This window comes from Mobula birostris, chromosome 5, assembly GCF_030028105.1.
Source record: "Mobula birostris isolate sMobBir1 chromosome 5, sMobBir1.hap1, whole genome shotgun sequence".
Taxonomy (NCBI): Eukaryota; Metazoa; Chordata; class Chondrichthyes; order Myliobatiformes; family Myliobatidae; genus Mobula; species Mobula birostris.
In genome coordinates, this window is record NC_092374.1 from 202,545,243 (window position 1) to 202,564,935 (window position 19,693).

At 46.1% G+C, this 19,693-nt stretch overlaps 1 protein-coding gene and 1 pseudogene across 1 annotated transcript in view; one reads left to right on the forward strand and one right to left on the reverse strand.

The window, feature by feature from the left end:
• LOC140198474 (zinc-binding protein A33-like) overlaps positions 1–2,438 on the forward strand; it is a 49,463-nt pseudogene extending 47,025 nt beyond the window's left edge.
• Positions 2,439–10,220: 7,782 nt separating this feature from the next.
• Positions 10,221–19,693, reverse strand: part of LOC140198475 (uncharacterized) — a 64,388-nt gene continuing 54,915 nt past the window's right edge. Inside the window, exons 9-14 of the mRNA XM_072259561.1 lie at positions 16,918–17,356; positions 16,745–16,840; positions 15,152–15,382; positions 13,792–13,814; positions 13,582–13,697; positions 10,221–11,916 (exon numbers count right to left, since the gene is read on the reverse strand). Coding sequence (XP_072115662.1) covers positions 11,369–11,916; positions 13,582–13,697; positions 13,792–13,814; positions 15,152–15,382; positions 16,745–16,840; positions 16,918–17,356 — 1,453 coding nt within the window. The 3' untranslated portion in view covers positions 10,221–11,368. The remainder of the gene's footprint in view (positions 11,917–13,581; positions 13,698–13,791; positions 13,815–15,151; positions 15,383–16,744; positions 16,841–16,917; positions 17,357–19,693) is intronic.

Below are 19,693 nucleotides of genomic sequence, written 5' to 3' on the forward strand. Positions count from 1 at the left end.
AAACACTGAAAGCAAAGCAACTTCATCTCACAAAATGGAGGACAAAAACAGTTCCACAAAATGGCAGCCTCTGTCTCCAAGTAGATGGCAGGAACAAAGACAACTGATCTGTCTGCTTCCACTGTCCTTGACCCATTTGAGCTTGATGTTTTCTTCCATATTTCAAATCTGCCATGGCTAACAAAGGTGCAATCACACTGATGGGATTGTAATACCGACCTCCCCCTCCCCACCAATAGCCACCTGGACATTGAGGAACAGATATGTAATCAGATTATAGAAATGTGTAAAAGTAATAAAGTTGTGGTCATGGGGGATTCCACGCACCTAATATAAACTAGGGCTTTCTTAGTGAAAGGGGGATAGGTGGGGTTAAATTGGAGATGACAGGTTAATTGGTCATTGTAAATTCTCCCATGGTTAGGCTCGCATTAAATTGGTGATTGCTGGGCTTGAAGGGCCGGAAGGGCCTATTCCCCTCTGCATCTCAATAAATAAAAATCAATAGTGTGCCCAGCCAATAAAAACCAACAGTGTGCTGAGTCAGACTGTTATTCTGCCCAGTCTGATCGACATACCCCTCCTTATCCAAGTGACTCTTACATGTTGAAATCAAACCGCACCCACCTTTTCCACTGGCAGCTTGTTCTACACTTGCTCATCCTCTGAGTGAATCCCCTCGGGTTCCCCTTAAACATTTCACTTTTCACACTCAACCCAAGACCTCTAGTTGTAGTCTCGCCCAACCTCGGAGGGAAAGGCCTGCATACATTTACCCCATCTATATCCCTCATAATTTTGAATACCATGTATTCAAGGCTCCCCTCCACCTCTGAGTCTGATTGACTGGGACCTTCCACTCTACTAGCCCACCAACCCACCACAGAGAAGCATGATAACAGTAAGACTAGACAGACAACAATCAGCAGTGACTTTGACTCCAAATGCAATAAAAAGCATCTTGAGAAGTTTCCACCAGAAATGTATTCAAGAAGGCTCGGCCTTCTGTGAACAAGGACACCATGATGACTGGACTTACTTCCCACTGTAATCTAGAAGCAAATGCATGGGTGTGTATTTGCTGAGAAGCGTGGATAGGAGAGCGGAATCTTTTCCTTCGTGTAGAAATGCTTTTAAGGCTGGGGGAGGGAGTAGCTGAGCCTAAAGACAACGTCAGAGACAAGTTTTTCTATACACAGAGAGCGGCAAGTACCTAGAAGGGGTTATCAGGGGTACTAATGGTGGTCTGGCGGTGGAGCTGTTAGCATAACACTTATCAGTACCAGTGACTGAGTTCGATTCCCACCGCTGTCCATAAGGAGTTCGTACGTTCTCCCAGTGACCACGTGGATTTTCTCCGGATGCTCCAGTTTCCTCCCACAGTCCAAAGCCAAACCAGATAGTCGGAAAATGGGCCATTATACATTGTCCTATAATTAAGCTCCTGTTAAATAGGTGGGTTAGTGAGTGACACAGCTCATTAGCCTATTCTGAGCTGTATCTCTTAATAATAATAATAAGTAAAATGGATCAATAAACTTAGGAACATAGAAATTTACTGCCCTTTGGCCCACAATGTTGTACCAACCATGTAACCTACTCCAGAAACTGCTTATAATTTCCCTGTCACATAGCCCTCTATTTTTCTAAGCTCCATGTACCCTTCTAAGAGTCTCTTAAAATACCCTATTGTAACTTGATGACTAATAAAAAACAAACATTACAACTTAAATACTGTATTGGAACTAAACAAATAACAGTTTGTACAAATACTCTGAGATACTGCTACAACCTGCTAGATATATAGAAGTCTCTATATTTCAAAGTCTCATAATTTTCCTGAAGTACCCTCCCTCAGCAAACCACAAATCACCCCTGGGACCTCTGTAACTTTCTGCTTCTGCCCCCAGTCTCCGTGACCCTGGATGTGGAAACGGTGCATCCGGAGCTCGAGGTGTCTGAAGATCTCAGAGGAGTGAGGTGGAGCCCGCCGCCGAGGATTTTCCGGAACAACAGAAAGAGGTTCACAGTCTGGAGCTATGTGCTGGGATCGGAGGGATTCACCTCGGGGAGACATTGCTGGGAGGTGGCGGTGGAGAAGAATCTGGGCTGGAGACTGGGAATCGCCACAGTTTGTGGAAAGGAAGAAGGACATCAAACTGACACCGGACACTGGAATCTGGACCATCGAGCAGGTTGATGACGTGATTCACGTAAACAATTCCACTTGATCCCGTTGCCTTGCTGGTGTCCTCCCCGGGAGGGTGGGAGTCTATCTCAGTTACGAGTTCGGGAGAGTTTCATTTTACAACGCGGAGACCAAGTTCCATCTCCATACCTTCACTGGGAATAAATTCACGAAGAAGCTCTATCCTTTCTTCTGGACTTGGGATGGAAACCGGCTGAGAATCTGCTCCAGTTCCAAACCAGGTCTGTAAACGGGTCGGGTCCTGGGTCCGGTGTCAGCAGTATGTCAGTGTAAATACAAATCCGCGGAGAGTGAAATAAATGTGATATGAGTCTCGAGCACCTTATGGGATGATTGCTTCTCTCCAGTCACCGCCCCTGAATCCTGTCTCCCTGCCAGTCTCACCCCTGGGAGGGTGGGAGTGTATCTCAGTTACAAGTTCAGGACCATTTCATTTTACATCGTGGAGACCCAGCCTCATCTGCTCACCTTCACAGGGAAGCCCAATCCTTTCTTTCGGATTTGGGATGGAGACTGGCTGAGAATCTGCTGCGGTCACACTCTGGGTCTGTAAATGGTCCCAGAACCGGCATCCGGAGCGGACCTGAGGGGCCTTGGGGCTGATAACAAGTTGACACGGCATGGGTCTCATGTTAACTCCAAAACTCCGCAATGTGAACCCTAACGGGCCTGGAAGTGAAGCCAGTGTACAGTGGAAAGTGAAAAATGGAAAGTCAATGGCACTATGCAGAATAACTGTTCAGCTCAGACTAGACGAGTCGCAGGACACTACTCTATGACATTCACTCTATGAAAGCTACTGAGATGTGCCCTGGCATTCCTGGTTTTAACACATTGCCTGTATCCATAATGGGAAACGAAATATTTTTGTGAATTTATGAATATATTTTAGTTCACAAATAAACTCTATTCATAAAATATTGATGTATGATTCATATATGTAAAATTACTAAGGCAAAAAACACAACAAGGCCTCTGTGGATTCATTATATTCATTATACAGAGAGGCTTTGAGGAAAGAGAAGCAGAATAAACGGTATAAAGGTAGTAAGGTAGAAGGGCTGAAGTGTGTGTACCTCAATGCAAGAAGCATCAGGAACAAAGGTGATGAACTGAGAGCTTGGATACATACACGGAATTATGATGTAGTGGCCATTACAGAGACTTGGCTGGCACCAGGGCAGGAATGGATTCACAATATTCCTGGATTTCAGTGCTTTAAAAGGGATAGGGAGGGCGGAAAAAGGGGAGGAGGGGTGGCATTACTGGTCAGGGATACTTTTACAGCTACAGAAAGGGTGGGTAATGTAGCAGGATCCTCTTTTGAGTCAATATGGGTGGAAGTCAGGAACAGGAAGGGAGCAGTTACTCTACTGGGGGTATTCTATAGGCCCCCTGGTAGCAGCAGAGATACAGAGGAGCAGATTGGGAGGCAGATTTTGGAAAGGTTCAAAAATAACAGGGTTGTTATCATGGGTGACTTTAACTTCCCTAATATTGATTGACACCTGATTAGTTCCAAGGGTTTAGATGGGGCAGAGTTCGTTAAGTGTGTCCAGGATGGATTCCTGTCACAGTATGTGGACAGGCCGACTAGGGGGAATGCCATACTAGATCTAGTACTAGGTAATGAACCGGGTCAGGTCACAGATCTCTCAGTGGGTGAGCATCTGGGGGACAGTGACCACTGCACCCTGGCCTTTATAATTATCATGGAAAAGGATAGAATCAAAGAGGACAGGAAAATTTTTAATTGGGGAAAGGCAAATTATGAGGCTATAAGGTTAGAACTTGCGGGTGTGAATTGGGATGATGTTTTTGCAGGGAAATGTACTATGGACATGTGGTCGATGTTTAGAGATCTCTTGCGGGATGTAACGGATAAATTTGTCCCGGTGAGGAAGATAAAGAATGGTAGGGTGAAGGAACCATGGGTGACAAGTGAGGTGGAAAATCTAATCAGGAGGAAGAAGGCAGCATACATGAGGTTTAGGAAGCAAGGATCACGTGGGTCTATTGAGGAATATAGGGAAGCAAGAAAGGAGCTTAAGAAGGGGCTGAGAAGAGCAAGAAGGGGGCATGAGAAGGCCTTGGCGAGTAGGGTAAAGGAAAACCCCAAGGCAATCTTCAATTATGTGAAGAAAAAAAGGATGACAGGAGTGAAGGTAGGACCGATTAGAGATAAAGGTGGGAAGATGTGCCTGGAGGCTGTGGAAGTGAGTGAGGTCCTCAATGAATACTTCTCTTCGGTATTCACCAATGAGAGGGAACTTGATGATGGTGAGGACAATATGAGTGAGGTTAATGTTCTGGAGCATGCTGATATTAAGGGAGAGGAGGTGTTGGAGTTGTTAAAATACATTAGGACAGATAAGTCCCCGGGGCCTGACGGAATATTCCCCAGGCTGCTCCACGAGGAGAGGGAAGAGATTGCTGAGCCTCTGGTTAGGATCTTTATGTCCTCGTTGTCCACGGGAATAGTACTGGAGGATTGGAGGGAGGCGAATGTTGTTCCCTTGTTCAAAAAAGGTAGTAGGGATAGTCCGGGTAATTATAGACCAGTGAGCCTTACATCTGTGGTGGGAAAGCTGTTGGAAAAGATTCTTAGAGATAGGATCTACAGGCATTTAGAGAATCATGGTCTGATCAGGGACAGTCAGCATGGCTTTGTGAAGGGCAGATCGTGTCTAACAAGCCTGATAGAGTTCTTTGAGGAGGTGACCAGGCATATAGATGAGGGTAGTGCAGTGGATGTGAACTATATGGATTTTAGTAAGGCATTTGACAAGGTTCCACATGGTAGGCTTATTCAGTAAGTTAGAAGGCATGGGATCCAGGGAAGTTTGGCCAGGTGGATTCAGAATTGGCTTGCCTACAGAAGGCAGAGGGTGGTGGTGGAGGGAGTACATTCAGATTGGAGGATTGTGACTAGTGGTGTCCCACAAGGATCTGTTCTGGGACCTCTACTTTTCGGGATTTTTATTAACGACCTGGATGTGGGGGTAGAAGGGTGGGTTGGCAAATTTGCAGATGACACAAAGGTTGGTGGTGTTGTAGATAGTGTAGAGGATTGTCAAAGATTGCAGAGAGACATTGATAGGATGCAGAAGTGGGCTGAGAAGTGGCAGATGGAGTTCAACCCAGAGAAGTGTGAGGTGGTATACTTTGGAAGGACAAACTCCAAGGCGGAGTACAAAGTAAATGGCAGGATACTTGGTAGTGTGGAGGAGCAGAGGGATCTCGGGGTACATGTCCACAAATCCCTGAATGTTGCCTCACAGGTGGATAGGGTAGTTAAGAAAGCTTATGGGGTGTTAGCTTTCATAAGTCGAGGGATAGAGTTTAAGAGTCGCGATGTAATGATGCAGCTCTATAAAACTCTGGTTAGGCCACACTTGGAGTATTGTGTCCAGTTCTGGTCACCTCACTATAGGAAGAATGTGGAAGCATTGGAAAGGGGACAGAGGAGATTTACCAGGATGCTGCCTGGTTTAGAAAGTATGCATGATGATCAGAGATTAAGGGAGCTAGGGCTTTATTCTTTGGAGAGAAGGAGGATGAGAGGAGACATGATAGAGGTGTACAAGATAATAAGAGGAATAGATAGAGTGGATAGCCGGCACCTCTTCCCCAGGGCACCACTGCTCAATACAAGAGGACATGGCTTTAAGGTAAGGGGTGGGAAGTTCAAGGGGGATATTAGAGGAAGGTTTTTTACTCAGAGAGTGGTTGGTGCGTAGAATGCACTGCCTGAGTCAGTGGTGGAGGCAGATACACTAGTGAAGTTTAAGAGACTACTGGACAGGTATATGGAGGAACCTAAGGTGGGGGCTTATATGGGAGGCAAGGTTTGAGGTTCGGCACAACATTGCGGGCCTTAGGGCCTGTACTGTGCTGTACTATTCTATATTCTATGTTCTATTATATCATCTAGCCTACAAAGTCATAGTCATCCAGTTATTACATTCCACACACCGATCATCAGTGTACTTAGTGTGCCTTCAAGTGCTGGCAGAGCGTTAGACAGGACTCAGCACCTGAGCGTCCGGTGGCAAGAAGAACTTCACGGTGTGTCTGTTCCCTATAAAACTTCTGCGTTAGCACGTAGCGAGTCATGCCTGCGACGTGCCAAGTGGCAGCATGTGCGTACACACTCACTGCCCACTTCATTAAGCACCACCGTGTACCCATTAAAACAGCCACAGTGGTGGAAGCCGGTGTGGTCTTCTGCTGCTCTTGTCCACCCACTTCAACGTTCAACATGCTGTACGAACAGAGACGCCCTTCTCCTCACCGCTGTTGTAACGGGTGGTTATCTGAGTTACTGCCGTCTTCCCGTCAGCTCAAACCAGTCTGGCCATTCTCCGCTGACAATATGTTTTCACCCACAGAACTGCTGCACACTGGATTTGTTTGCACTCCAAATGCTCTGGTTTCTGCCCACAGTGCAAAGATGCACCTGGTGGTAGGGCAATTGGTCATTGTGAATTGTCCTGTGGTTAGGCTAGGGTGGCATAGATGGATTGCTGGGAGGTGCAGCTCAGTGGACTGAGAGGGTCTCTTCTGTGCTCTGTATCTAAAATAATAATTTCCTTTCTCATCTGGTTCATAGAAGAGTACAGCACAGTACAGGCCCTTTGGCCCACAACGTTGTGCCGACCCTCAAACCCTGCCTCCCATATAAGCCCCCATCTTAGGTTCCTCCATATACCTGTCCAGTAGTCTCTTAAACTTCACTAGTGTATCTGCCTCCACCACTGACTCAGGCAGTGCATTCCATGCACCAACCACTCTCTGAGTAAAAAACCTTCCTCTAATATCCCCCTTGAACTTCCCACCCCTTACCTTAAAGCCTTGTCCTCTTGTATTGAGCAGTGGTGCCCTGGGGAAGAGGCGCTGGCTATCCACTCTATCTATTCCTCTTATTATCTTGTACACTATCTTGTTCCATCTGCCTTCCTTCCTCACTAGAAGAGATCACATTATCACCTCCCTAATTTATTACATTCCTGCACGAGCAGCCTTTCTTTCCAGTTTTACCTCCCCACTCTTCCTCCCTACCTCCCCCAAGCCCCCCCCCCCATCTCACTTCGCTGCCCTTTAATCCACCTCACCTATCTGCATCTGTCAGCCTCCCTTCCCAACTCCTCTCGGACTCCTCCCTTCTCGTCTCCTCTCGGGCTTCCCCCCACCCCCCACCCCTTCACGTTCCATTTTATTGATTTATTCATTGAAGTACAGAACTTTTGCTACTTAGGAAGTTGGGTGTCATCAGATGGCAGGTGCGACTTGGACATCAAAAGAAGAATAGGGATGGCAAAAGGCACCTTTACGAGAATGAAGAGTAGACTGACCAACACTAAACTAGGCATGACAACCTGCCTCAGAGTACTGAAATGTTACATTTATCCAGTTATGTTATATGGATCAGAATGTGGGACAATATCTAGTAACATAAGCAAATGATTTGTAGCAGCAGAGATGTGGTTTTTGAGGAGGATTCAAAGAATATCATGGATGAAACAAATATCTAATGAGGACGTCATGAACAGAGCAAACACAAAAAGAGAAATAATGTATGAGATCATGAAAAGGCAATGTAACTTCATTGGACATGTGATTAGGAAAGAGGAGTTAGAATGTACGGTGATTATGGGAAAGATTGAAGGGAAGAAAGCAAGAGGAAGACAAAGACAAACGATGATGGAGCCAGCAGCCAGAGAACTGGAAATGAATAGCAATGACCTGCTTGACCAGTGATCCACTTGACTCGAAACAGGAGTGTGTGGGCCATGGCAGTCAAAGCTCAAACTGGGCACGGCACCTGATGATGATGATGATGATGCTGCTGACAGTGTGGATTAGGCCCTTCGAGCCACACCTCCCAGCAACTCCCCGGTTTAACCCTAGCCAAATCAGGGGACAACTTACAATGACCAATGAATCTACCAACTGATATGTCTTTGTAGAGTGGGAGGAAACCGGAGCACCCGGAGGAAATCCACACGGTCACGGGGAGAAGGTACAAACAGCGTCAGGAATTGAACCCGTAGTGTAAAGCGTTGTGCTAACCTCTCCGCTACCCTGCTGCCCACTTGTCACCTCCCACCCATTCTGACGTCTTTACTCCACCATCTTCTCTCTCCACTCTGCATGGTCTCAGGAGGAAACGCTTAATTTCTTCTCTCTCACAGAGGCTGCTCAACCTGCTGAGTTCCTCCAGTGGTATGTGAGTTCTCCAGATTCCAACATCTGTGTTCTTTCGGGCCTCCCTTCATTTTGATTTCTCCTGTGTTCTCCCCATCCTGCCCTCCGCGCTGCTCTCATACTTCCTCTCTATCACTCTCCTTGCCCTTACCTTCCCATCCTTTTTCTTCTCCGTTGACCATGCCCCTAAACAGATCATAAAAACAAATACTTGGCAGAAGCTTGCTATCAATCTGGTATTTATTGTGGCCCCCCCCCCCAAGTTCCTGTAAAACCCCGGTAAGCCACCCAATTGCGCTGAAGCCGAGTGGCCTCGGATCAGGCCTCTGATTGGACTGTGCAGCCTGAGTCCACACCAAGAACAGGCCCTGCCCCCAATCCCCAGGAATTCTCTAATTCTCTGCTTCTCCCACTGTCTCCACCACCCCGGATGTGGAAACGGCGAATCTGGAGTTGGAAGTGACTGAGGATCGAAAGCCCAGAGGAATCTCCCTGACACTGGGAGGAGGTTCACAGCCTGGCCTGTGTGCTGAGATAGGAGTGATTCACATTGGGGAGACATTACTGGAAAGAGGACACGTCGGAAAATCGGTGGAGGAGACTGGAAGTCACCACTGAGTTCGTGAAGAGGGGAAGAGTGGCCCATCTTATCGGAGGATGGAGTCTGGCATCTCGGGCAGAGTAATGACAGGTCTTATGTTCTCACCTTCCCTCGGTCCCGTCCCCCAGAGTGTGAGAGTTTATCACAGTTACGAGTCTGGGACAGTTTCTTTTTACAATGCCGAGAACAAATCACATCCCCTTCACTGGGAACATGGAGAAACTTTGTATGGATGAAAACAGCTGGTGAAGGATCAGCTCCAGTTCCGCTCCCAATCTGTGAAAGTGTTGGGGTTTGGTGGCCAGAACCCAACGGTTGTGGGGCGGGAACCCTGTGGACAGTGGGTTGATGCCGATCAAGTTCCACACAGCCAACAAACTCTGCATTACAAAACTCCCCAATGACCCTCAAATAAATGGTGAGATATAACATTCACCCTCCACCCCACAGTGCAATGTTAAGTGTCCATAACAATTCGTGTTTTTCTAAATGCGAGTAAATCACACCCAAAAAAATTCTCTCCAATAATTCCTCTACCATGAATGCAAGGCTTAGTGGCCTTAGACTTCCAAGATTGGTTTCAGTAAGGCATTTGATAAGGTTCCCAATGCAAGGCTCCTTCAAAAAGTAAGGAGGCATGGAATCCAAAGAGACCTTGCATAGAGGGTTCAGAATTGACTTGCCCACAGAAGTCAAAGGGTGGTTGTAGATGGTACATATTCTACATGGAGGTCAGTGACCAGTGCTGCTCCACAGGGATCTGTTCCGGGACCTCTCCTCTTTGTGATTTTTATAAATGACCTGGATGAGGAAGTAGAAGGGTGGGTTAGTAAGTTTGCTGATGACACAAAGGTTGGGGGTGTTGTGGATAGTGTGGAGGGTTGTCAGAGGTTACAGCGGGACATTGATAGGATGCAGAACTGGGCTGAGAAGTGGCAGATAGTCTTCAACACAGATAAGTGTGAATGGTTCATTTCAGTAGGTCAAATTTGAAGACAGGATATAATATTAATGGTAAGACTATTGGTAGTGTGGAGGGTCAGAGAGATCTATGGGTCCAAGTTCGTAGGATACTCAAACCTGCAAAACAAAGTGAAAACCCAGAGCTAGTCAAAAGACAAACAATTAGACATAAAGGGTAAACTCAACATACCCATGAGGTGACACTGAGAATATACAATGCACATATTTATTTTTTATAGGCACCCGTAAGTCTCATGAGACCATGGATTTGCGCCTTGGAAGGTTTCCAGGGCACAGGCCTGGGCAGGGTTGTATGGAAGACCAGCAGTTGCCCATGCTGCAAGTCTCCCATCTCCACGCCACCAATGTTGTCCAAGGGAAGGGCGTTAGGACCCATACAGCTTGGCACTGGTGTCGTCGCAGAGCAATGTGTGGTTAAGTGCCTTGCTCAAGGATTCACACGCTACCTTGGCCAAGGCTCGAACTAGAGACCTGCAAATCACAAGATGAATGCCTTAACCATTTGACCACGCGCAATGCACATACTTATCCGAAAACAACCCCTGGTTGTGATACACTAGGATTGTAAGAATGAAGGGTGGGGGGAGGGGAGGGAACGTTGACTCAGACCACAAGAGGCCTGGATCGGCATTTTCATGCCTTACGCAGATTGGAAGTCTGTGTGGGGCGCCATTCCTCGCACAGACACTAGAGCAATGTGTGGTTAAGAGCCTTGCTCAAGGACACAAACACGCTGCCACAGCTGAGGCTCGAACTAGCGACCTTCAGATCACTAGACGAACGCCTTAACCACTTGGCCACGTGCCCAATGAAGGGCGTTGCACAGTTTATTCTTATAAATATTCTTATTCTGAATAAAGTTTATTTTGAATACAAAAAAATGTGCAGGTTTGTGGTGGCACAGTACCAGCGACTTGGTTTGAATTCTCAATGCTCTCCATAAGGAGCTTGTATGTTCTCCCTGTGACTGCGTGGGTTTCCTCCGGGTGCTCCAGTTTCCTCCCACAGTCCAAAGGCAGACTGTTAATAGGTTAATTGGTCAGATGGGTGTGGAAGTGCATCAAGGGCTTGTGCTCGCGCTACAAATGAAAAGGACCGATAACACTGCAAATTATACACTCAACCACGTGACAAAAGTTAAAAAAAATACACTGTTTTTGATTTGGATTTATATTTCTTGCATATATGTGGACTTTTTACCAATAAAGCTGATTTTTGATATACAAAATGATCATCTCAGTCTTTATATTTTCACAGCAGAATATTTCCCATTGACAGATGCTATGTATGTGTGAAAGTTAATGGATTGACAATTCCAAATTGTTTTCTACATTTCCTTCCGTTGACCGGTTTTATTTTCGGGCTCACTAGGCTTGCCCAACGCAGAGATCAGGAGCGGAACTGGAGCAGATTGTCAGCCACTGGTTTTCATCCCAAGTCCAGAAGAAAGGAAAAAGTTTCTCTGTGAATTTATTCCCAGTGAAAGTGTAGAGATGGGACTTGGCTTCTGCATTATAAAAGGAAAGTATCCCTGACTCGATTCTGAGATAAATTCCCAGCCTCCCAAGGGATGGATCAACAGGGAGGAGGGACGGAGGAGAAGTGTTTGCATGAAACTCGTCACCAGCCCGCTCAATGACCCAGACGCCATTCGCAGTTGTCATTTTGACCTCTCTCTTCCTCTCCATAGACTCTGCGGCAACTCCCAGACACCAGCCCCAATTCTCCCCCAGTTCCACCTCCCAGTAATGCCTCCCTGAAGTAAATCCCTCCGATCCCAGAGCACAGGGCCAGATTATAAACCTCTTCCCAGTGTCAGGAGGACTGATGCAATTTTGGGTCCATCTCACGCTCTTCCGATCCTCAGACACCTCGAGCCGTGGACCCACGGTTTCCACATCCAGGGTCACAGAGTCTGGGGAGTGGGCAAGAGAAGTAGAGAATTAGAGAGTCTGCGGGAATCAGATGGAGATTGGAGCAGCATGGCCATAGGACCAGGGGAGATTCATGCATCTGACATAAATGCTTATCCGTTCTTCACTTAACCATGTCAGATGGACAACAAACCTCTGCCAATGTTCATTCTGATCTGTAAAGCAGAGATGGTGAGGCGAAAGTGGTGCTAGGGGACTGAGAATGAGGTAGGACAGCAGAGGAGAGCCGAAGGGGAAAGCAGTGAATTATTTGACACTGAAGACGCAGTTGGAAAGAAAGGTTGGCATTGTTCAAGTACAATCAGGGTAATATTTCTTGTGATCGTTTTCATCATTCGGAGCAGATCACTCTCCAAGAATCTACAACTCATGGTCTCTTTATTTACTTGTTTGTTATTTATTTCCTTGTTTATGTGTTTTTTTTTATCTATCCACCTACTTATGTACTTACCTATTTATTAATTTTTTTTTCTCAGCTTAAGCTGGTAAAACCTGAGGTACAGGCATAGCCAAGCATACTCATTCTAGGAACATTCTAACTACTCTAGTTGTGGTTAGTATAGTGGCTTTCTGCAGATTCATGTAAATATTACCATGTAGGCCTAATTGTCTTTCAAGGGTAAAGCCCTCCCCACCATTAAGCTCATCTGTATGAAGCTTTGTCACAGGAAAGCAGCATCCATCATCAGAGATCCCCTTCACCCATGATATGCTCCTTTCTCCTTGCTGCCATCAGGAAGACGGTACAGGAGTTTCAGGACCCAAACCATCAGGTTCAGGAACAGTTATTACCCCTCAACCATCAGGCTCCTGAACCAAAGGAGATAACTTCACTCAACTTTACAACTGGTGTAACAGGCAGTGGAGGTGACTGTACATGTTAACTCGGGTGTGTGTGGCTTCCACATATAAATCAACGCACTGGATTCCAGTACTAAGGGCGGATATTATCGTGGGTTTGCCCTCAGTAAGCTGATCCTCCTTCATTGCAATTTGATGGGAACTTCATTATGTTGACTTTATTAATTTCAGTTGATCTGCTACAGTGGCCAATGCAGGCTGTGGTCTAACAATTCCCATTAGAATGATAACGGGGGTGATTTCACAACAGCTGGGAGGCTATTGTGGTCATCAGAGGAGAGAAGCGAGTTAACTAGCAGCTGGACTACACACGGGATGCAGTAAGTATGCAGACGTCCATTGCTAAAACATCTGTGAACCACAGGCATTTTTATAACAATTGCAGTCACCATATTGATAATAACATTTTGTTTTGTCCGCAGTGTGTAAATTAACTGGACTTAAATTGCTCGGCGGCTGCAGCAGCATTTAAAATGAAGTATCTGGAGCTTTATAGATTGTGATTGAATTGAAGACATAGGGCTGTATTAGTAGAGCTGCGTTCTTGGCTTGGTTGTGTCCATAGACCTGACATCTCAACATGACTGTTTCAAAGTGATTCTTCCTTACAGGTGGCTTTGAGACTAGAATAACCTCTGTATTTCACTTGCCCTTGTTCTGCATTTATTTGCATACGTCATGAATGTCACAGTAGCATATGGTGACAATTACCTACTTTGATGATACATTTACTTTGAACGCTGGCCACCAATAAATCAGACAAAAATTAACAGGGTCAGTTTTACCTTGCTTAATGGCGTCAAGCATTTCTCTCAATGCTGCGTGAAGCAAAAACGGGTGGTCGAATTTTGCGATCTGCAGCACGTCGACTGCTTCTGGCAATACACATTTCTCACTAATCCTGTGAATATTAAACAGCTGGTCTCAAAATGAACAGGAAATTTCTGACTTATTTCATAAAACCATGTAGATTTTCAGAATAGACAATATCCTACCTTGACTTCCGACAAGTTTCCTCCTGAAATAAAGAAAGCACAGATCTCAACTGACTGAGGTTGACCGTTCATTACACCAGAAATTTTCACCAAGTCATCATAAATTGACAGAAATTCTAAATTCTGCATGACGCACAGAGAGCAGGCATAAATCTCTGAGAAACAAAACATGCGTTAAAGCACCAGGGTGAAGAAGCGTTTGTGATAACAGAGAGGACACAGCAAACATGAAGGAGCGAACACACTTCTACCTCTATACAATGGAATGAATTATGTCATAGTGGATCTTAAATTGTCGGTAGATTTCATAAAATTTGCATGGAGAAATGGTATATGATGTTCTTTGATGGACACCATATCTCCACATGCATGGAGAAATGGTATATGATGTTTTTTGATGGACACCATATCTCCACATGCATTTCAGAAGTGAAATCAGGAAGGCGTGACCACGGAAATGTTAGAAGCAAGTTTGTAAGGGGAAACTGGATGAATCCATGAGGGAAAATTAAATTAAAAGCGTTTTGGTTGGGTGAAGCGGGAGGAAGTTCTTCTGAAATGGGAACATGGGCACAGAGCAGAATAGTCTATCTGCAATCTTGAAAATGATGTAATTCTATGCAGAACATATTTCAAAAACAGAGCAAATTACACCAAAATTTTTGAATATTATCAAGGGAAATCGGATATGCATAAATCTATTGTACGTGTCATGTTCTGGAACTTAGCGTTAGTACCGAGCCGCAAAACAGTCCCTGTTACAACCGACATGTTGACAGCTTGCAGGTGCACTTGGATTTGAACGTCAGGTTGGGGGTATATAGGCCATAAGACATAGGGGAGAATTAGGCCATTGGCCCCTATCGAACCTGCTCTGCCATTCTGTCATGCCTGATATATCAACCCCATTCTCCTGCCTTCCCCCCGTAATCTTTGACACCCTGTCTCATCAAGAGCTTATCAAGCTCTGTTTTAAATATATCCAATGACTTGGCTTCAGAGCTGTCTCTGGCTGAAGAAATTCCTACTCATTTCTGTTCTAAATCCTTCTATTCTGAGGCTGTGCCTTCTGGTCCTGGACACACCCACTAGACTCTTCCACTATTGGAAACATACCCTCCACATCCACTCTGCCTCGGACTTTCAATATTCGATATGTTTCAATGAGACGCACCGCCCCCCCCCCCCAGCCATTCTTCTAAAACATTGACTGAGGGAAATGCAAATAAAATCACACTCTGTCAACGATACAACATCTCATTCCACAAGTCGTCACAGGCATTTCCAAGACTGTACAGCTTTGCACCTACTGCTCTGTGACTGCACTTCGACTGAACTAACCTGAAGTATCATTGCTCACCTTCAGAAATATCACACCTTCTTGCTCCAATCGTTTCTGTAACTTTGAGACTTCCCGCTGTATAGAATTTAAATCCTCCTGGATCTCTCGAAGATTTTTCTCCATTCTGTTTAGAATCCTCTCCTCTTCGTCCTTGAGGTCTCTAAGCACGCGCTGCTCTTTCTCAGTGAGAATCTGGTGCATTTTAGCGAATTCAGATGTGACGTGGAAATGCAGAATATGTGACTGTTCCTGTCGAATGAAAGGCGTGTACAGTATTGTTGTGAGGCACAGATGAGGGAGGCTGTCGGTGCTGGGAATCTGAGGAAACACGCACGAAACAGCAGGCTGGGAGCATCAGCACCTATAGGTGGAAATGAGCAGTCGACATTTTTAGATGAGACCCTTCATCAGGACTGGTAATACAGAGGGCAGAGGCCAGAACAAAAGGTGAGGGAAGTGGGCTGTGATTACAAGCTGGCAGTCAGCAAGTAAATCCAGGTGAGGGGGCGGGGGAGGGAATAATGTGAAAAATTGGGAGGTGATAATTAAAGGATGAAGTGGCGGAAGAAGGACTCTGATAGGAGAGGAGAGTAGACCATGGAATAAAGGTAAGGAGGTGAGGAACAGGAAAGTATGCGTGATGTGTAAATCATGAGGACAGGGGGAGGTGCGTGGGTAAAGAAAGAAAGAGCCCAGTGGGTGAAGAGGAAATAAAGAAGGGAGTGGAAGACCGATGGGAGTGGTTACCCTGTGGTAAACCATATATATGTTGTAATTGGGTTAACTGTCTGGACATGCCCCTCTGTTGACTGCGCCTGTGGCTCCTCCCACAGAACCCTGAATAAAGGTGATTTCGCCTTGCCCCTCCTCCTCAGACCGGATGCAGACACCCAGCATGGAAGTCGTATTGTACAGCGAATAAAAGCCTTTCAGTATTTACACAACTTCAGTCTTTTGGAGTTATTGAAGGTGCTTCATGCCCGAAGTCAGATAAGTTGGCGACGATGCTGTCATTTTGGAGGTAAATAAGGTGGAGTATTGGGAACTGCTCCTCCACCCTGCATCTGGTCTCAATGTAACATCAGAGGTGGGAGTGTACAGACATATCAGTGTGGGAACGGGAAGCAGAATTAAAATAGCTGGCAATCGAGAGATCCTTGCTTTTACAGTGGATGGAATGAAGGTGGGCAACCTCCGACGGGTCTCACCAATGTAGGAGAGGCTGCACTGAGAGCACCGGAAACAGCAAAAGACCCCAGTGGATTGACGTGTGAAGGGCTGTCTCCCCTAGAAGAAGTGCTATAGGGCCCCAAATGGTGGTGATCGGTCCCAAGCACGGTTGAAAAAGAGGAGTTTGGCCATGGGACTAGAAACCCCATCCCGTAAAAACCCAAAGTTGCAGAAACGCCAACAGAAACTCTAAAAACCTCATTCCTGGGACGGAAAGGATCTTAAGTCTGGCCCAGGATAGAGGACGCTGGCGAACTGCCGTCAGCAGCCTCTGCCCCTAAGGGTGATGCGCTAGAAAGAATAGTGGTGAGGGAGCAGGTTTTTTGTGATGCATAAGAGCAATAAATCGACACAAATTCATGCTTTAGAAGAAGTCCTTACCCTAAGTTCAGAGATCTTCTGCCTCTGACGTTGCTCCATTTCCTGGATTACTGGCGTCCTTTTTGCAAGCGATTCTATGGAAGATTCGATCTGAGCCTGAAATGCAGTGTGTAAAAAAAGATATTGAAAAATGTAATCCGATAATCACGTGATCAAACGGCCTTTCTATTTACCTTGTACATTTTCACAGCTTCTTTAATCGGCAGAAAGCGGTGCTCTCTGTGTTCCAGCGCATCTCTACAGATCACACAGAGCAGCTTCTTGTCCGTCTCACAAAACAGCTTCAGTTCTTCCTCATGTTCCTCGCAGTGAAGTTTACTTTCCTTCTCTTTCGGATTCAGGCTTAGTTTTCGAGCTTTCTCAGACAGACTTGCTAAGGCCCGATTGGCCCTGAGTGTGCGGTCCGCAAACACCTCTCTACATTCCGGGCAGGAGTTTCTCTCCTCCTTTTCCCAACACCGTGTGATACAGGAGCGGCAGAAGTTGTGTCCACAGTCCAGTATAATCGGATCGGTGAAGAAATCCAGGCAAATGGGACAACTTATTTCTTCGGTTAAGCTAACCAGCTGTATCGAAGCCATTTTGATTACTAACACTTCCTGATCCAGAATGCTTTAAGAGGGGAGTTACTTATCAACTGACGCTGCGGCAGAAATTTCCGGCGGGGTATTATAAGACACTTTTAAAGCATATATCCGTGGACAGATTATCTCCTATTCTGCTGGATTGAAAAAACGTATCAAGAACGAAATACTTGTGTTAATTGAGAAGATTAAAGAAATTGATTAGAAAGATGCCAGTGAGGAACTTTATAAACAGAGAGTCGAACTTCAAAAGGAACGCAGTTTACCGTTAACATCTTCAATTGAAAATCAATCAATGAAAATAAGAAGCGAGTTTTATATACATAGTGATAAATCTGGTAAATTATTAGCTAATCAATTAAAAACTGCAAACACGAGGAAATCTGCAGATGCTGGAATTTCAAGCAACACACACAAAAGTTGCTGGTGAACGCAGCAGGCCAGGCAGCATCTCTAGGAAGAGGTACAATCGACGTTTCAGGCCGAGACCATTCGTCAGGACTAACTGAAGGAAGAGCTAGTAAGAGATTTGAAAGTGGGAGGGGGAGGGGGAGATCCAAAATGATAGGAGAAGACAGGAGGGGGAGGGATGGAGCCAAGAGCTGGACAGTTGATTGGCAAAGGGATATGAGAGGATCATGGGACAGGAGGCCTAGGGAGAAGGAAAGGGGGAGGGGGATGGGCAAAGAGTATAGTGAGAGGGACAGAGGAAGAAAAAGGAGAGGGAGAGAAAAAATATAAAATAAATAAATAAATAACAGATGGGGTACGAAGGGGAGGTGGGGCATTAGCGGAAGTTAGAGAAGTCAATGTTCATGCCATCAGGTTGGAGGCTACCCAGATGGAATATAAGGCATTGTTCCTCCAACCTGAGTGTGGCTTCATCTTTACAGTAGAGGAGGGCCATGGATAGACATATGAGAATGGGAATGGGACGTGGAATTAAAATGTGTGGCCACTGGGAGACGCTAGTGTGACAAAGTATGAATAAATGAGTTAATCTGATCAGCCATCGAGTTAGCCCCCACCCCCACGTGTTCCCCCGACCTAATACCCCCATCACTGCACAACTCACTTTTTATAATGCTGTTTATATGGTGTTATTTATGCATTTGTATATATTTTATTCCACATTCATACTTTAAGCTATGGTGTTATTGTCATAAGGGGGCGTTGGTGGCAGACCCAAATGAAAGACAGACACTGAAGTACTAGGAACAGGAGTAGGTGTGTCAAGTAAGCAAGGGAAGTGGGGAAGAGATGATGGTGGACAAGACAGAGGCCCTGGTCGAAGCTAGGATACAGGGCCCGGGCTAGGACTAGACTGGGAAAGCTGGACCTGGACGAAGAAGAAGAACTTGGAAACTGGACAAGGACTCTGAGCCAGAGACTGGACAGGGACCCAGAACCTGGGTCTTGGACCCCAGATCTAGGCAAGGACAAGACGTGGTTACCGGATGAGAAGTGGCAACTAGGACTGGATGTGAGCCTCCTGGACAGGACGAGGGAACCCCAGCTCCGGGCTGGGTGAGGAACATGGACAGGACGAGAACACGAAGCCTTGACTTGGATGAGGGAGAACAGGAATAGGAACGCAGAGCCTTGGTCTTGAGGGAGAACAGGAATGCAGAGCCTTGGTCTTGAGGGAGAACAGGAATGCAGAGCCTTGGTCTTGAGGGAGAACAGGAATGCAGAGCCTTGGTCTTGAGGGAGAACAGGAATGCAGTGCCTTGGTCTTGAGGGAGAACAGGAACGCAGAGTCTTGGTCTTGGGAGACAGGGATGCAGAACACAGAGCCTTGGTCTGGGGAGACAGGAATGCGGAGCACAGAGCTGGGACTCCTCCTTGGGAACAGGACGTAGGGCTGGGACTCATACACAGAACGCTGAACATGACGGGATGGTTCCCAACACAAGGTAGTGGCAAACAGCCAGAACTACCTAGCAGAGGCGTGGACACGGTGACAGTTCCCAACACAAGGTAGTGGCAAATGACTGGACCTACCTAACGGAGGCATGGACACAAGCGAGGTTGCAGGCTAGGCTTCAGGCAAAGGTTTCAGACAAGGCTTCAGGCAAAGTTTGCAGGCGAGGGCTACAGAAGGAAGTGGAAGGGAAGGGAACAGTCCAGCAACTGAAGCTGAACCCAGGAGCTGTTTATGTAGCCAGCCCAAAATGAGAATCGTGCGCCACAATTAAGGCACACAACAGGACAAGGGAAAACCAGAAAACCTGGAATAAGGATTGATGGACTGGACCGTGAACTGGAATGTGGACTTCACAGATTGGACCATGACAGTTATTTATGCATTTGTAGATATTTTATTCCATATTCGTACTTTAGGTTGGATGTTGCTTTTGTTGCA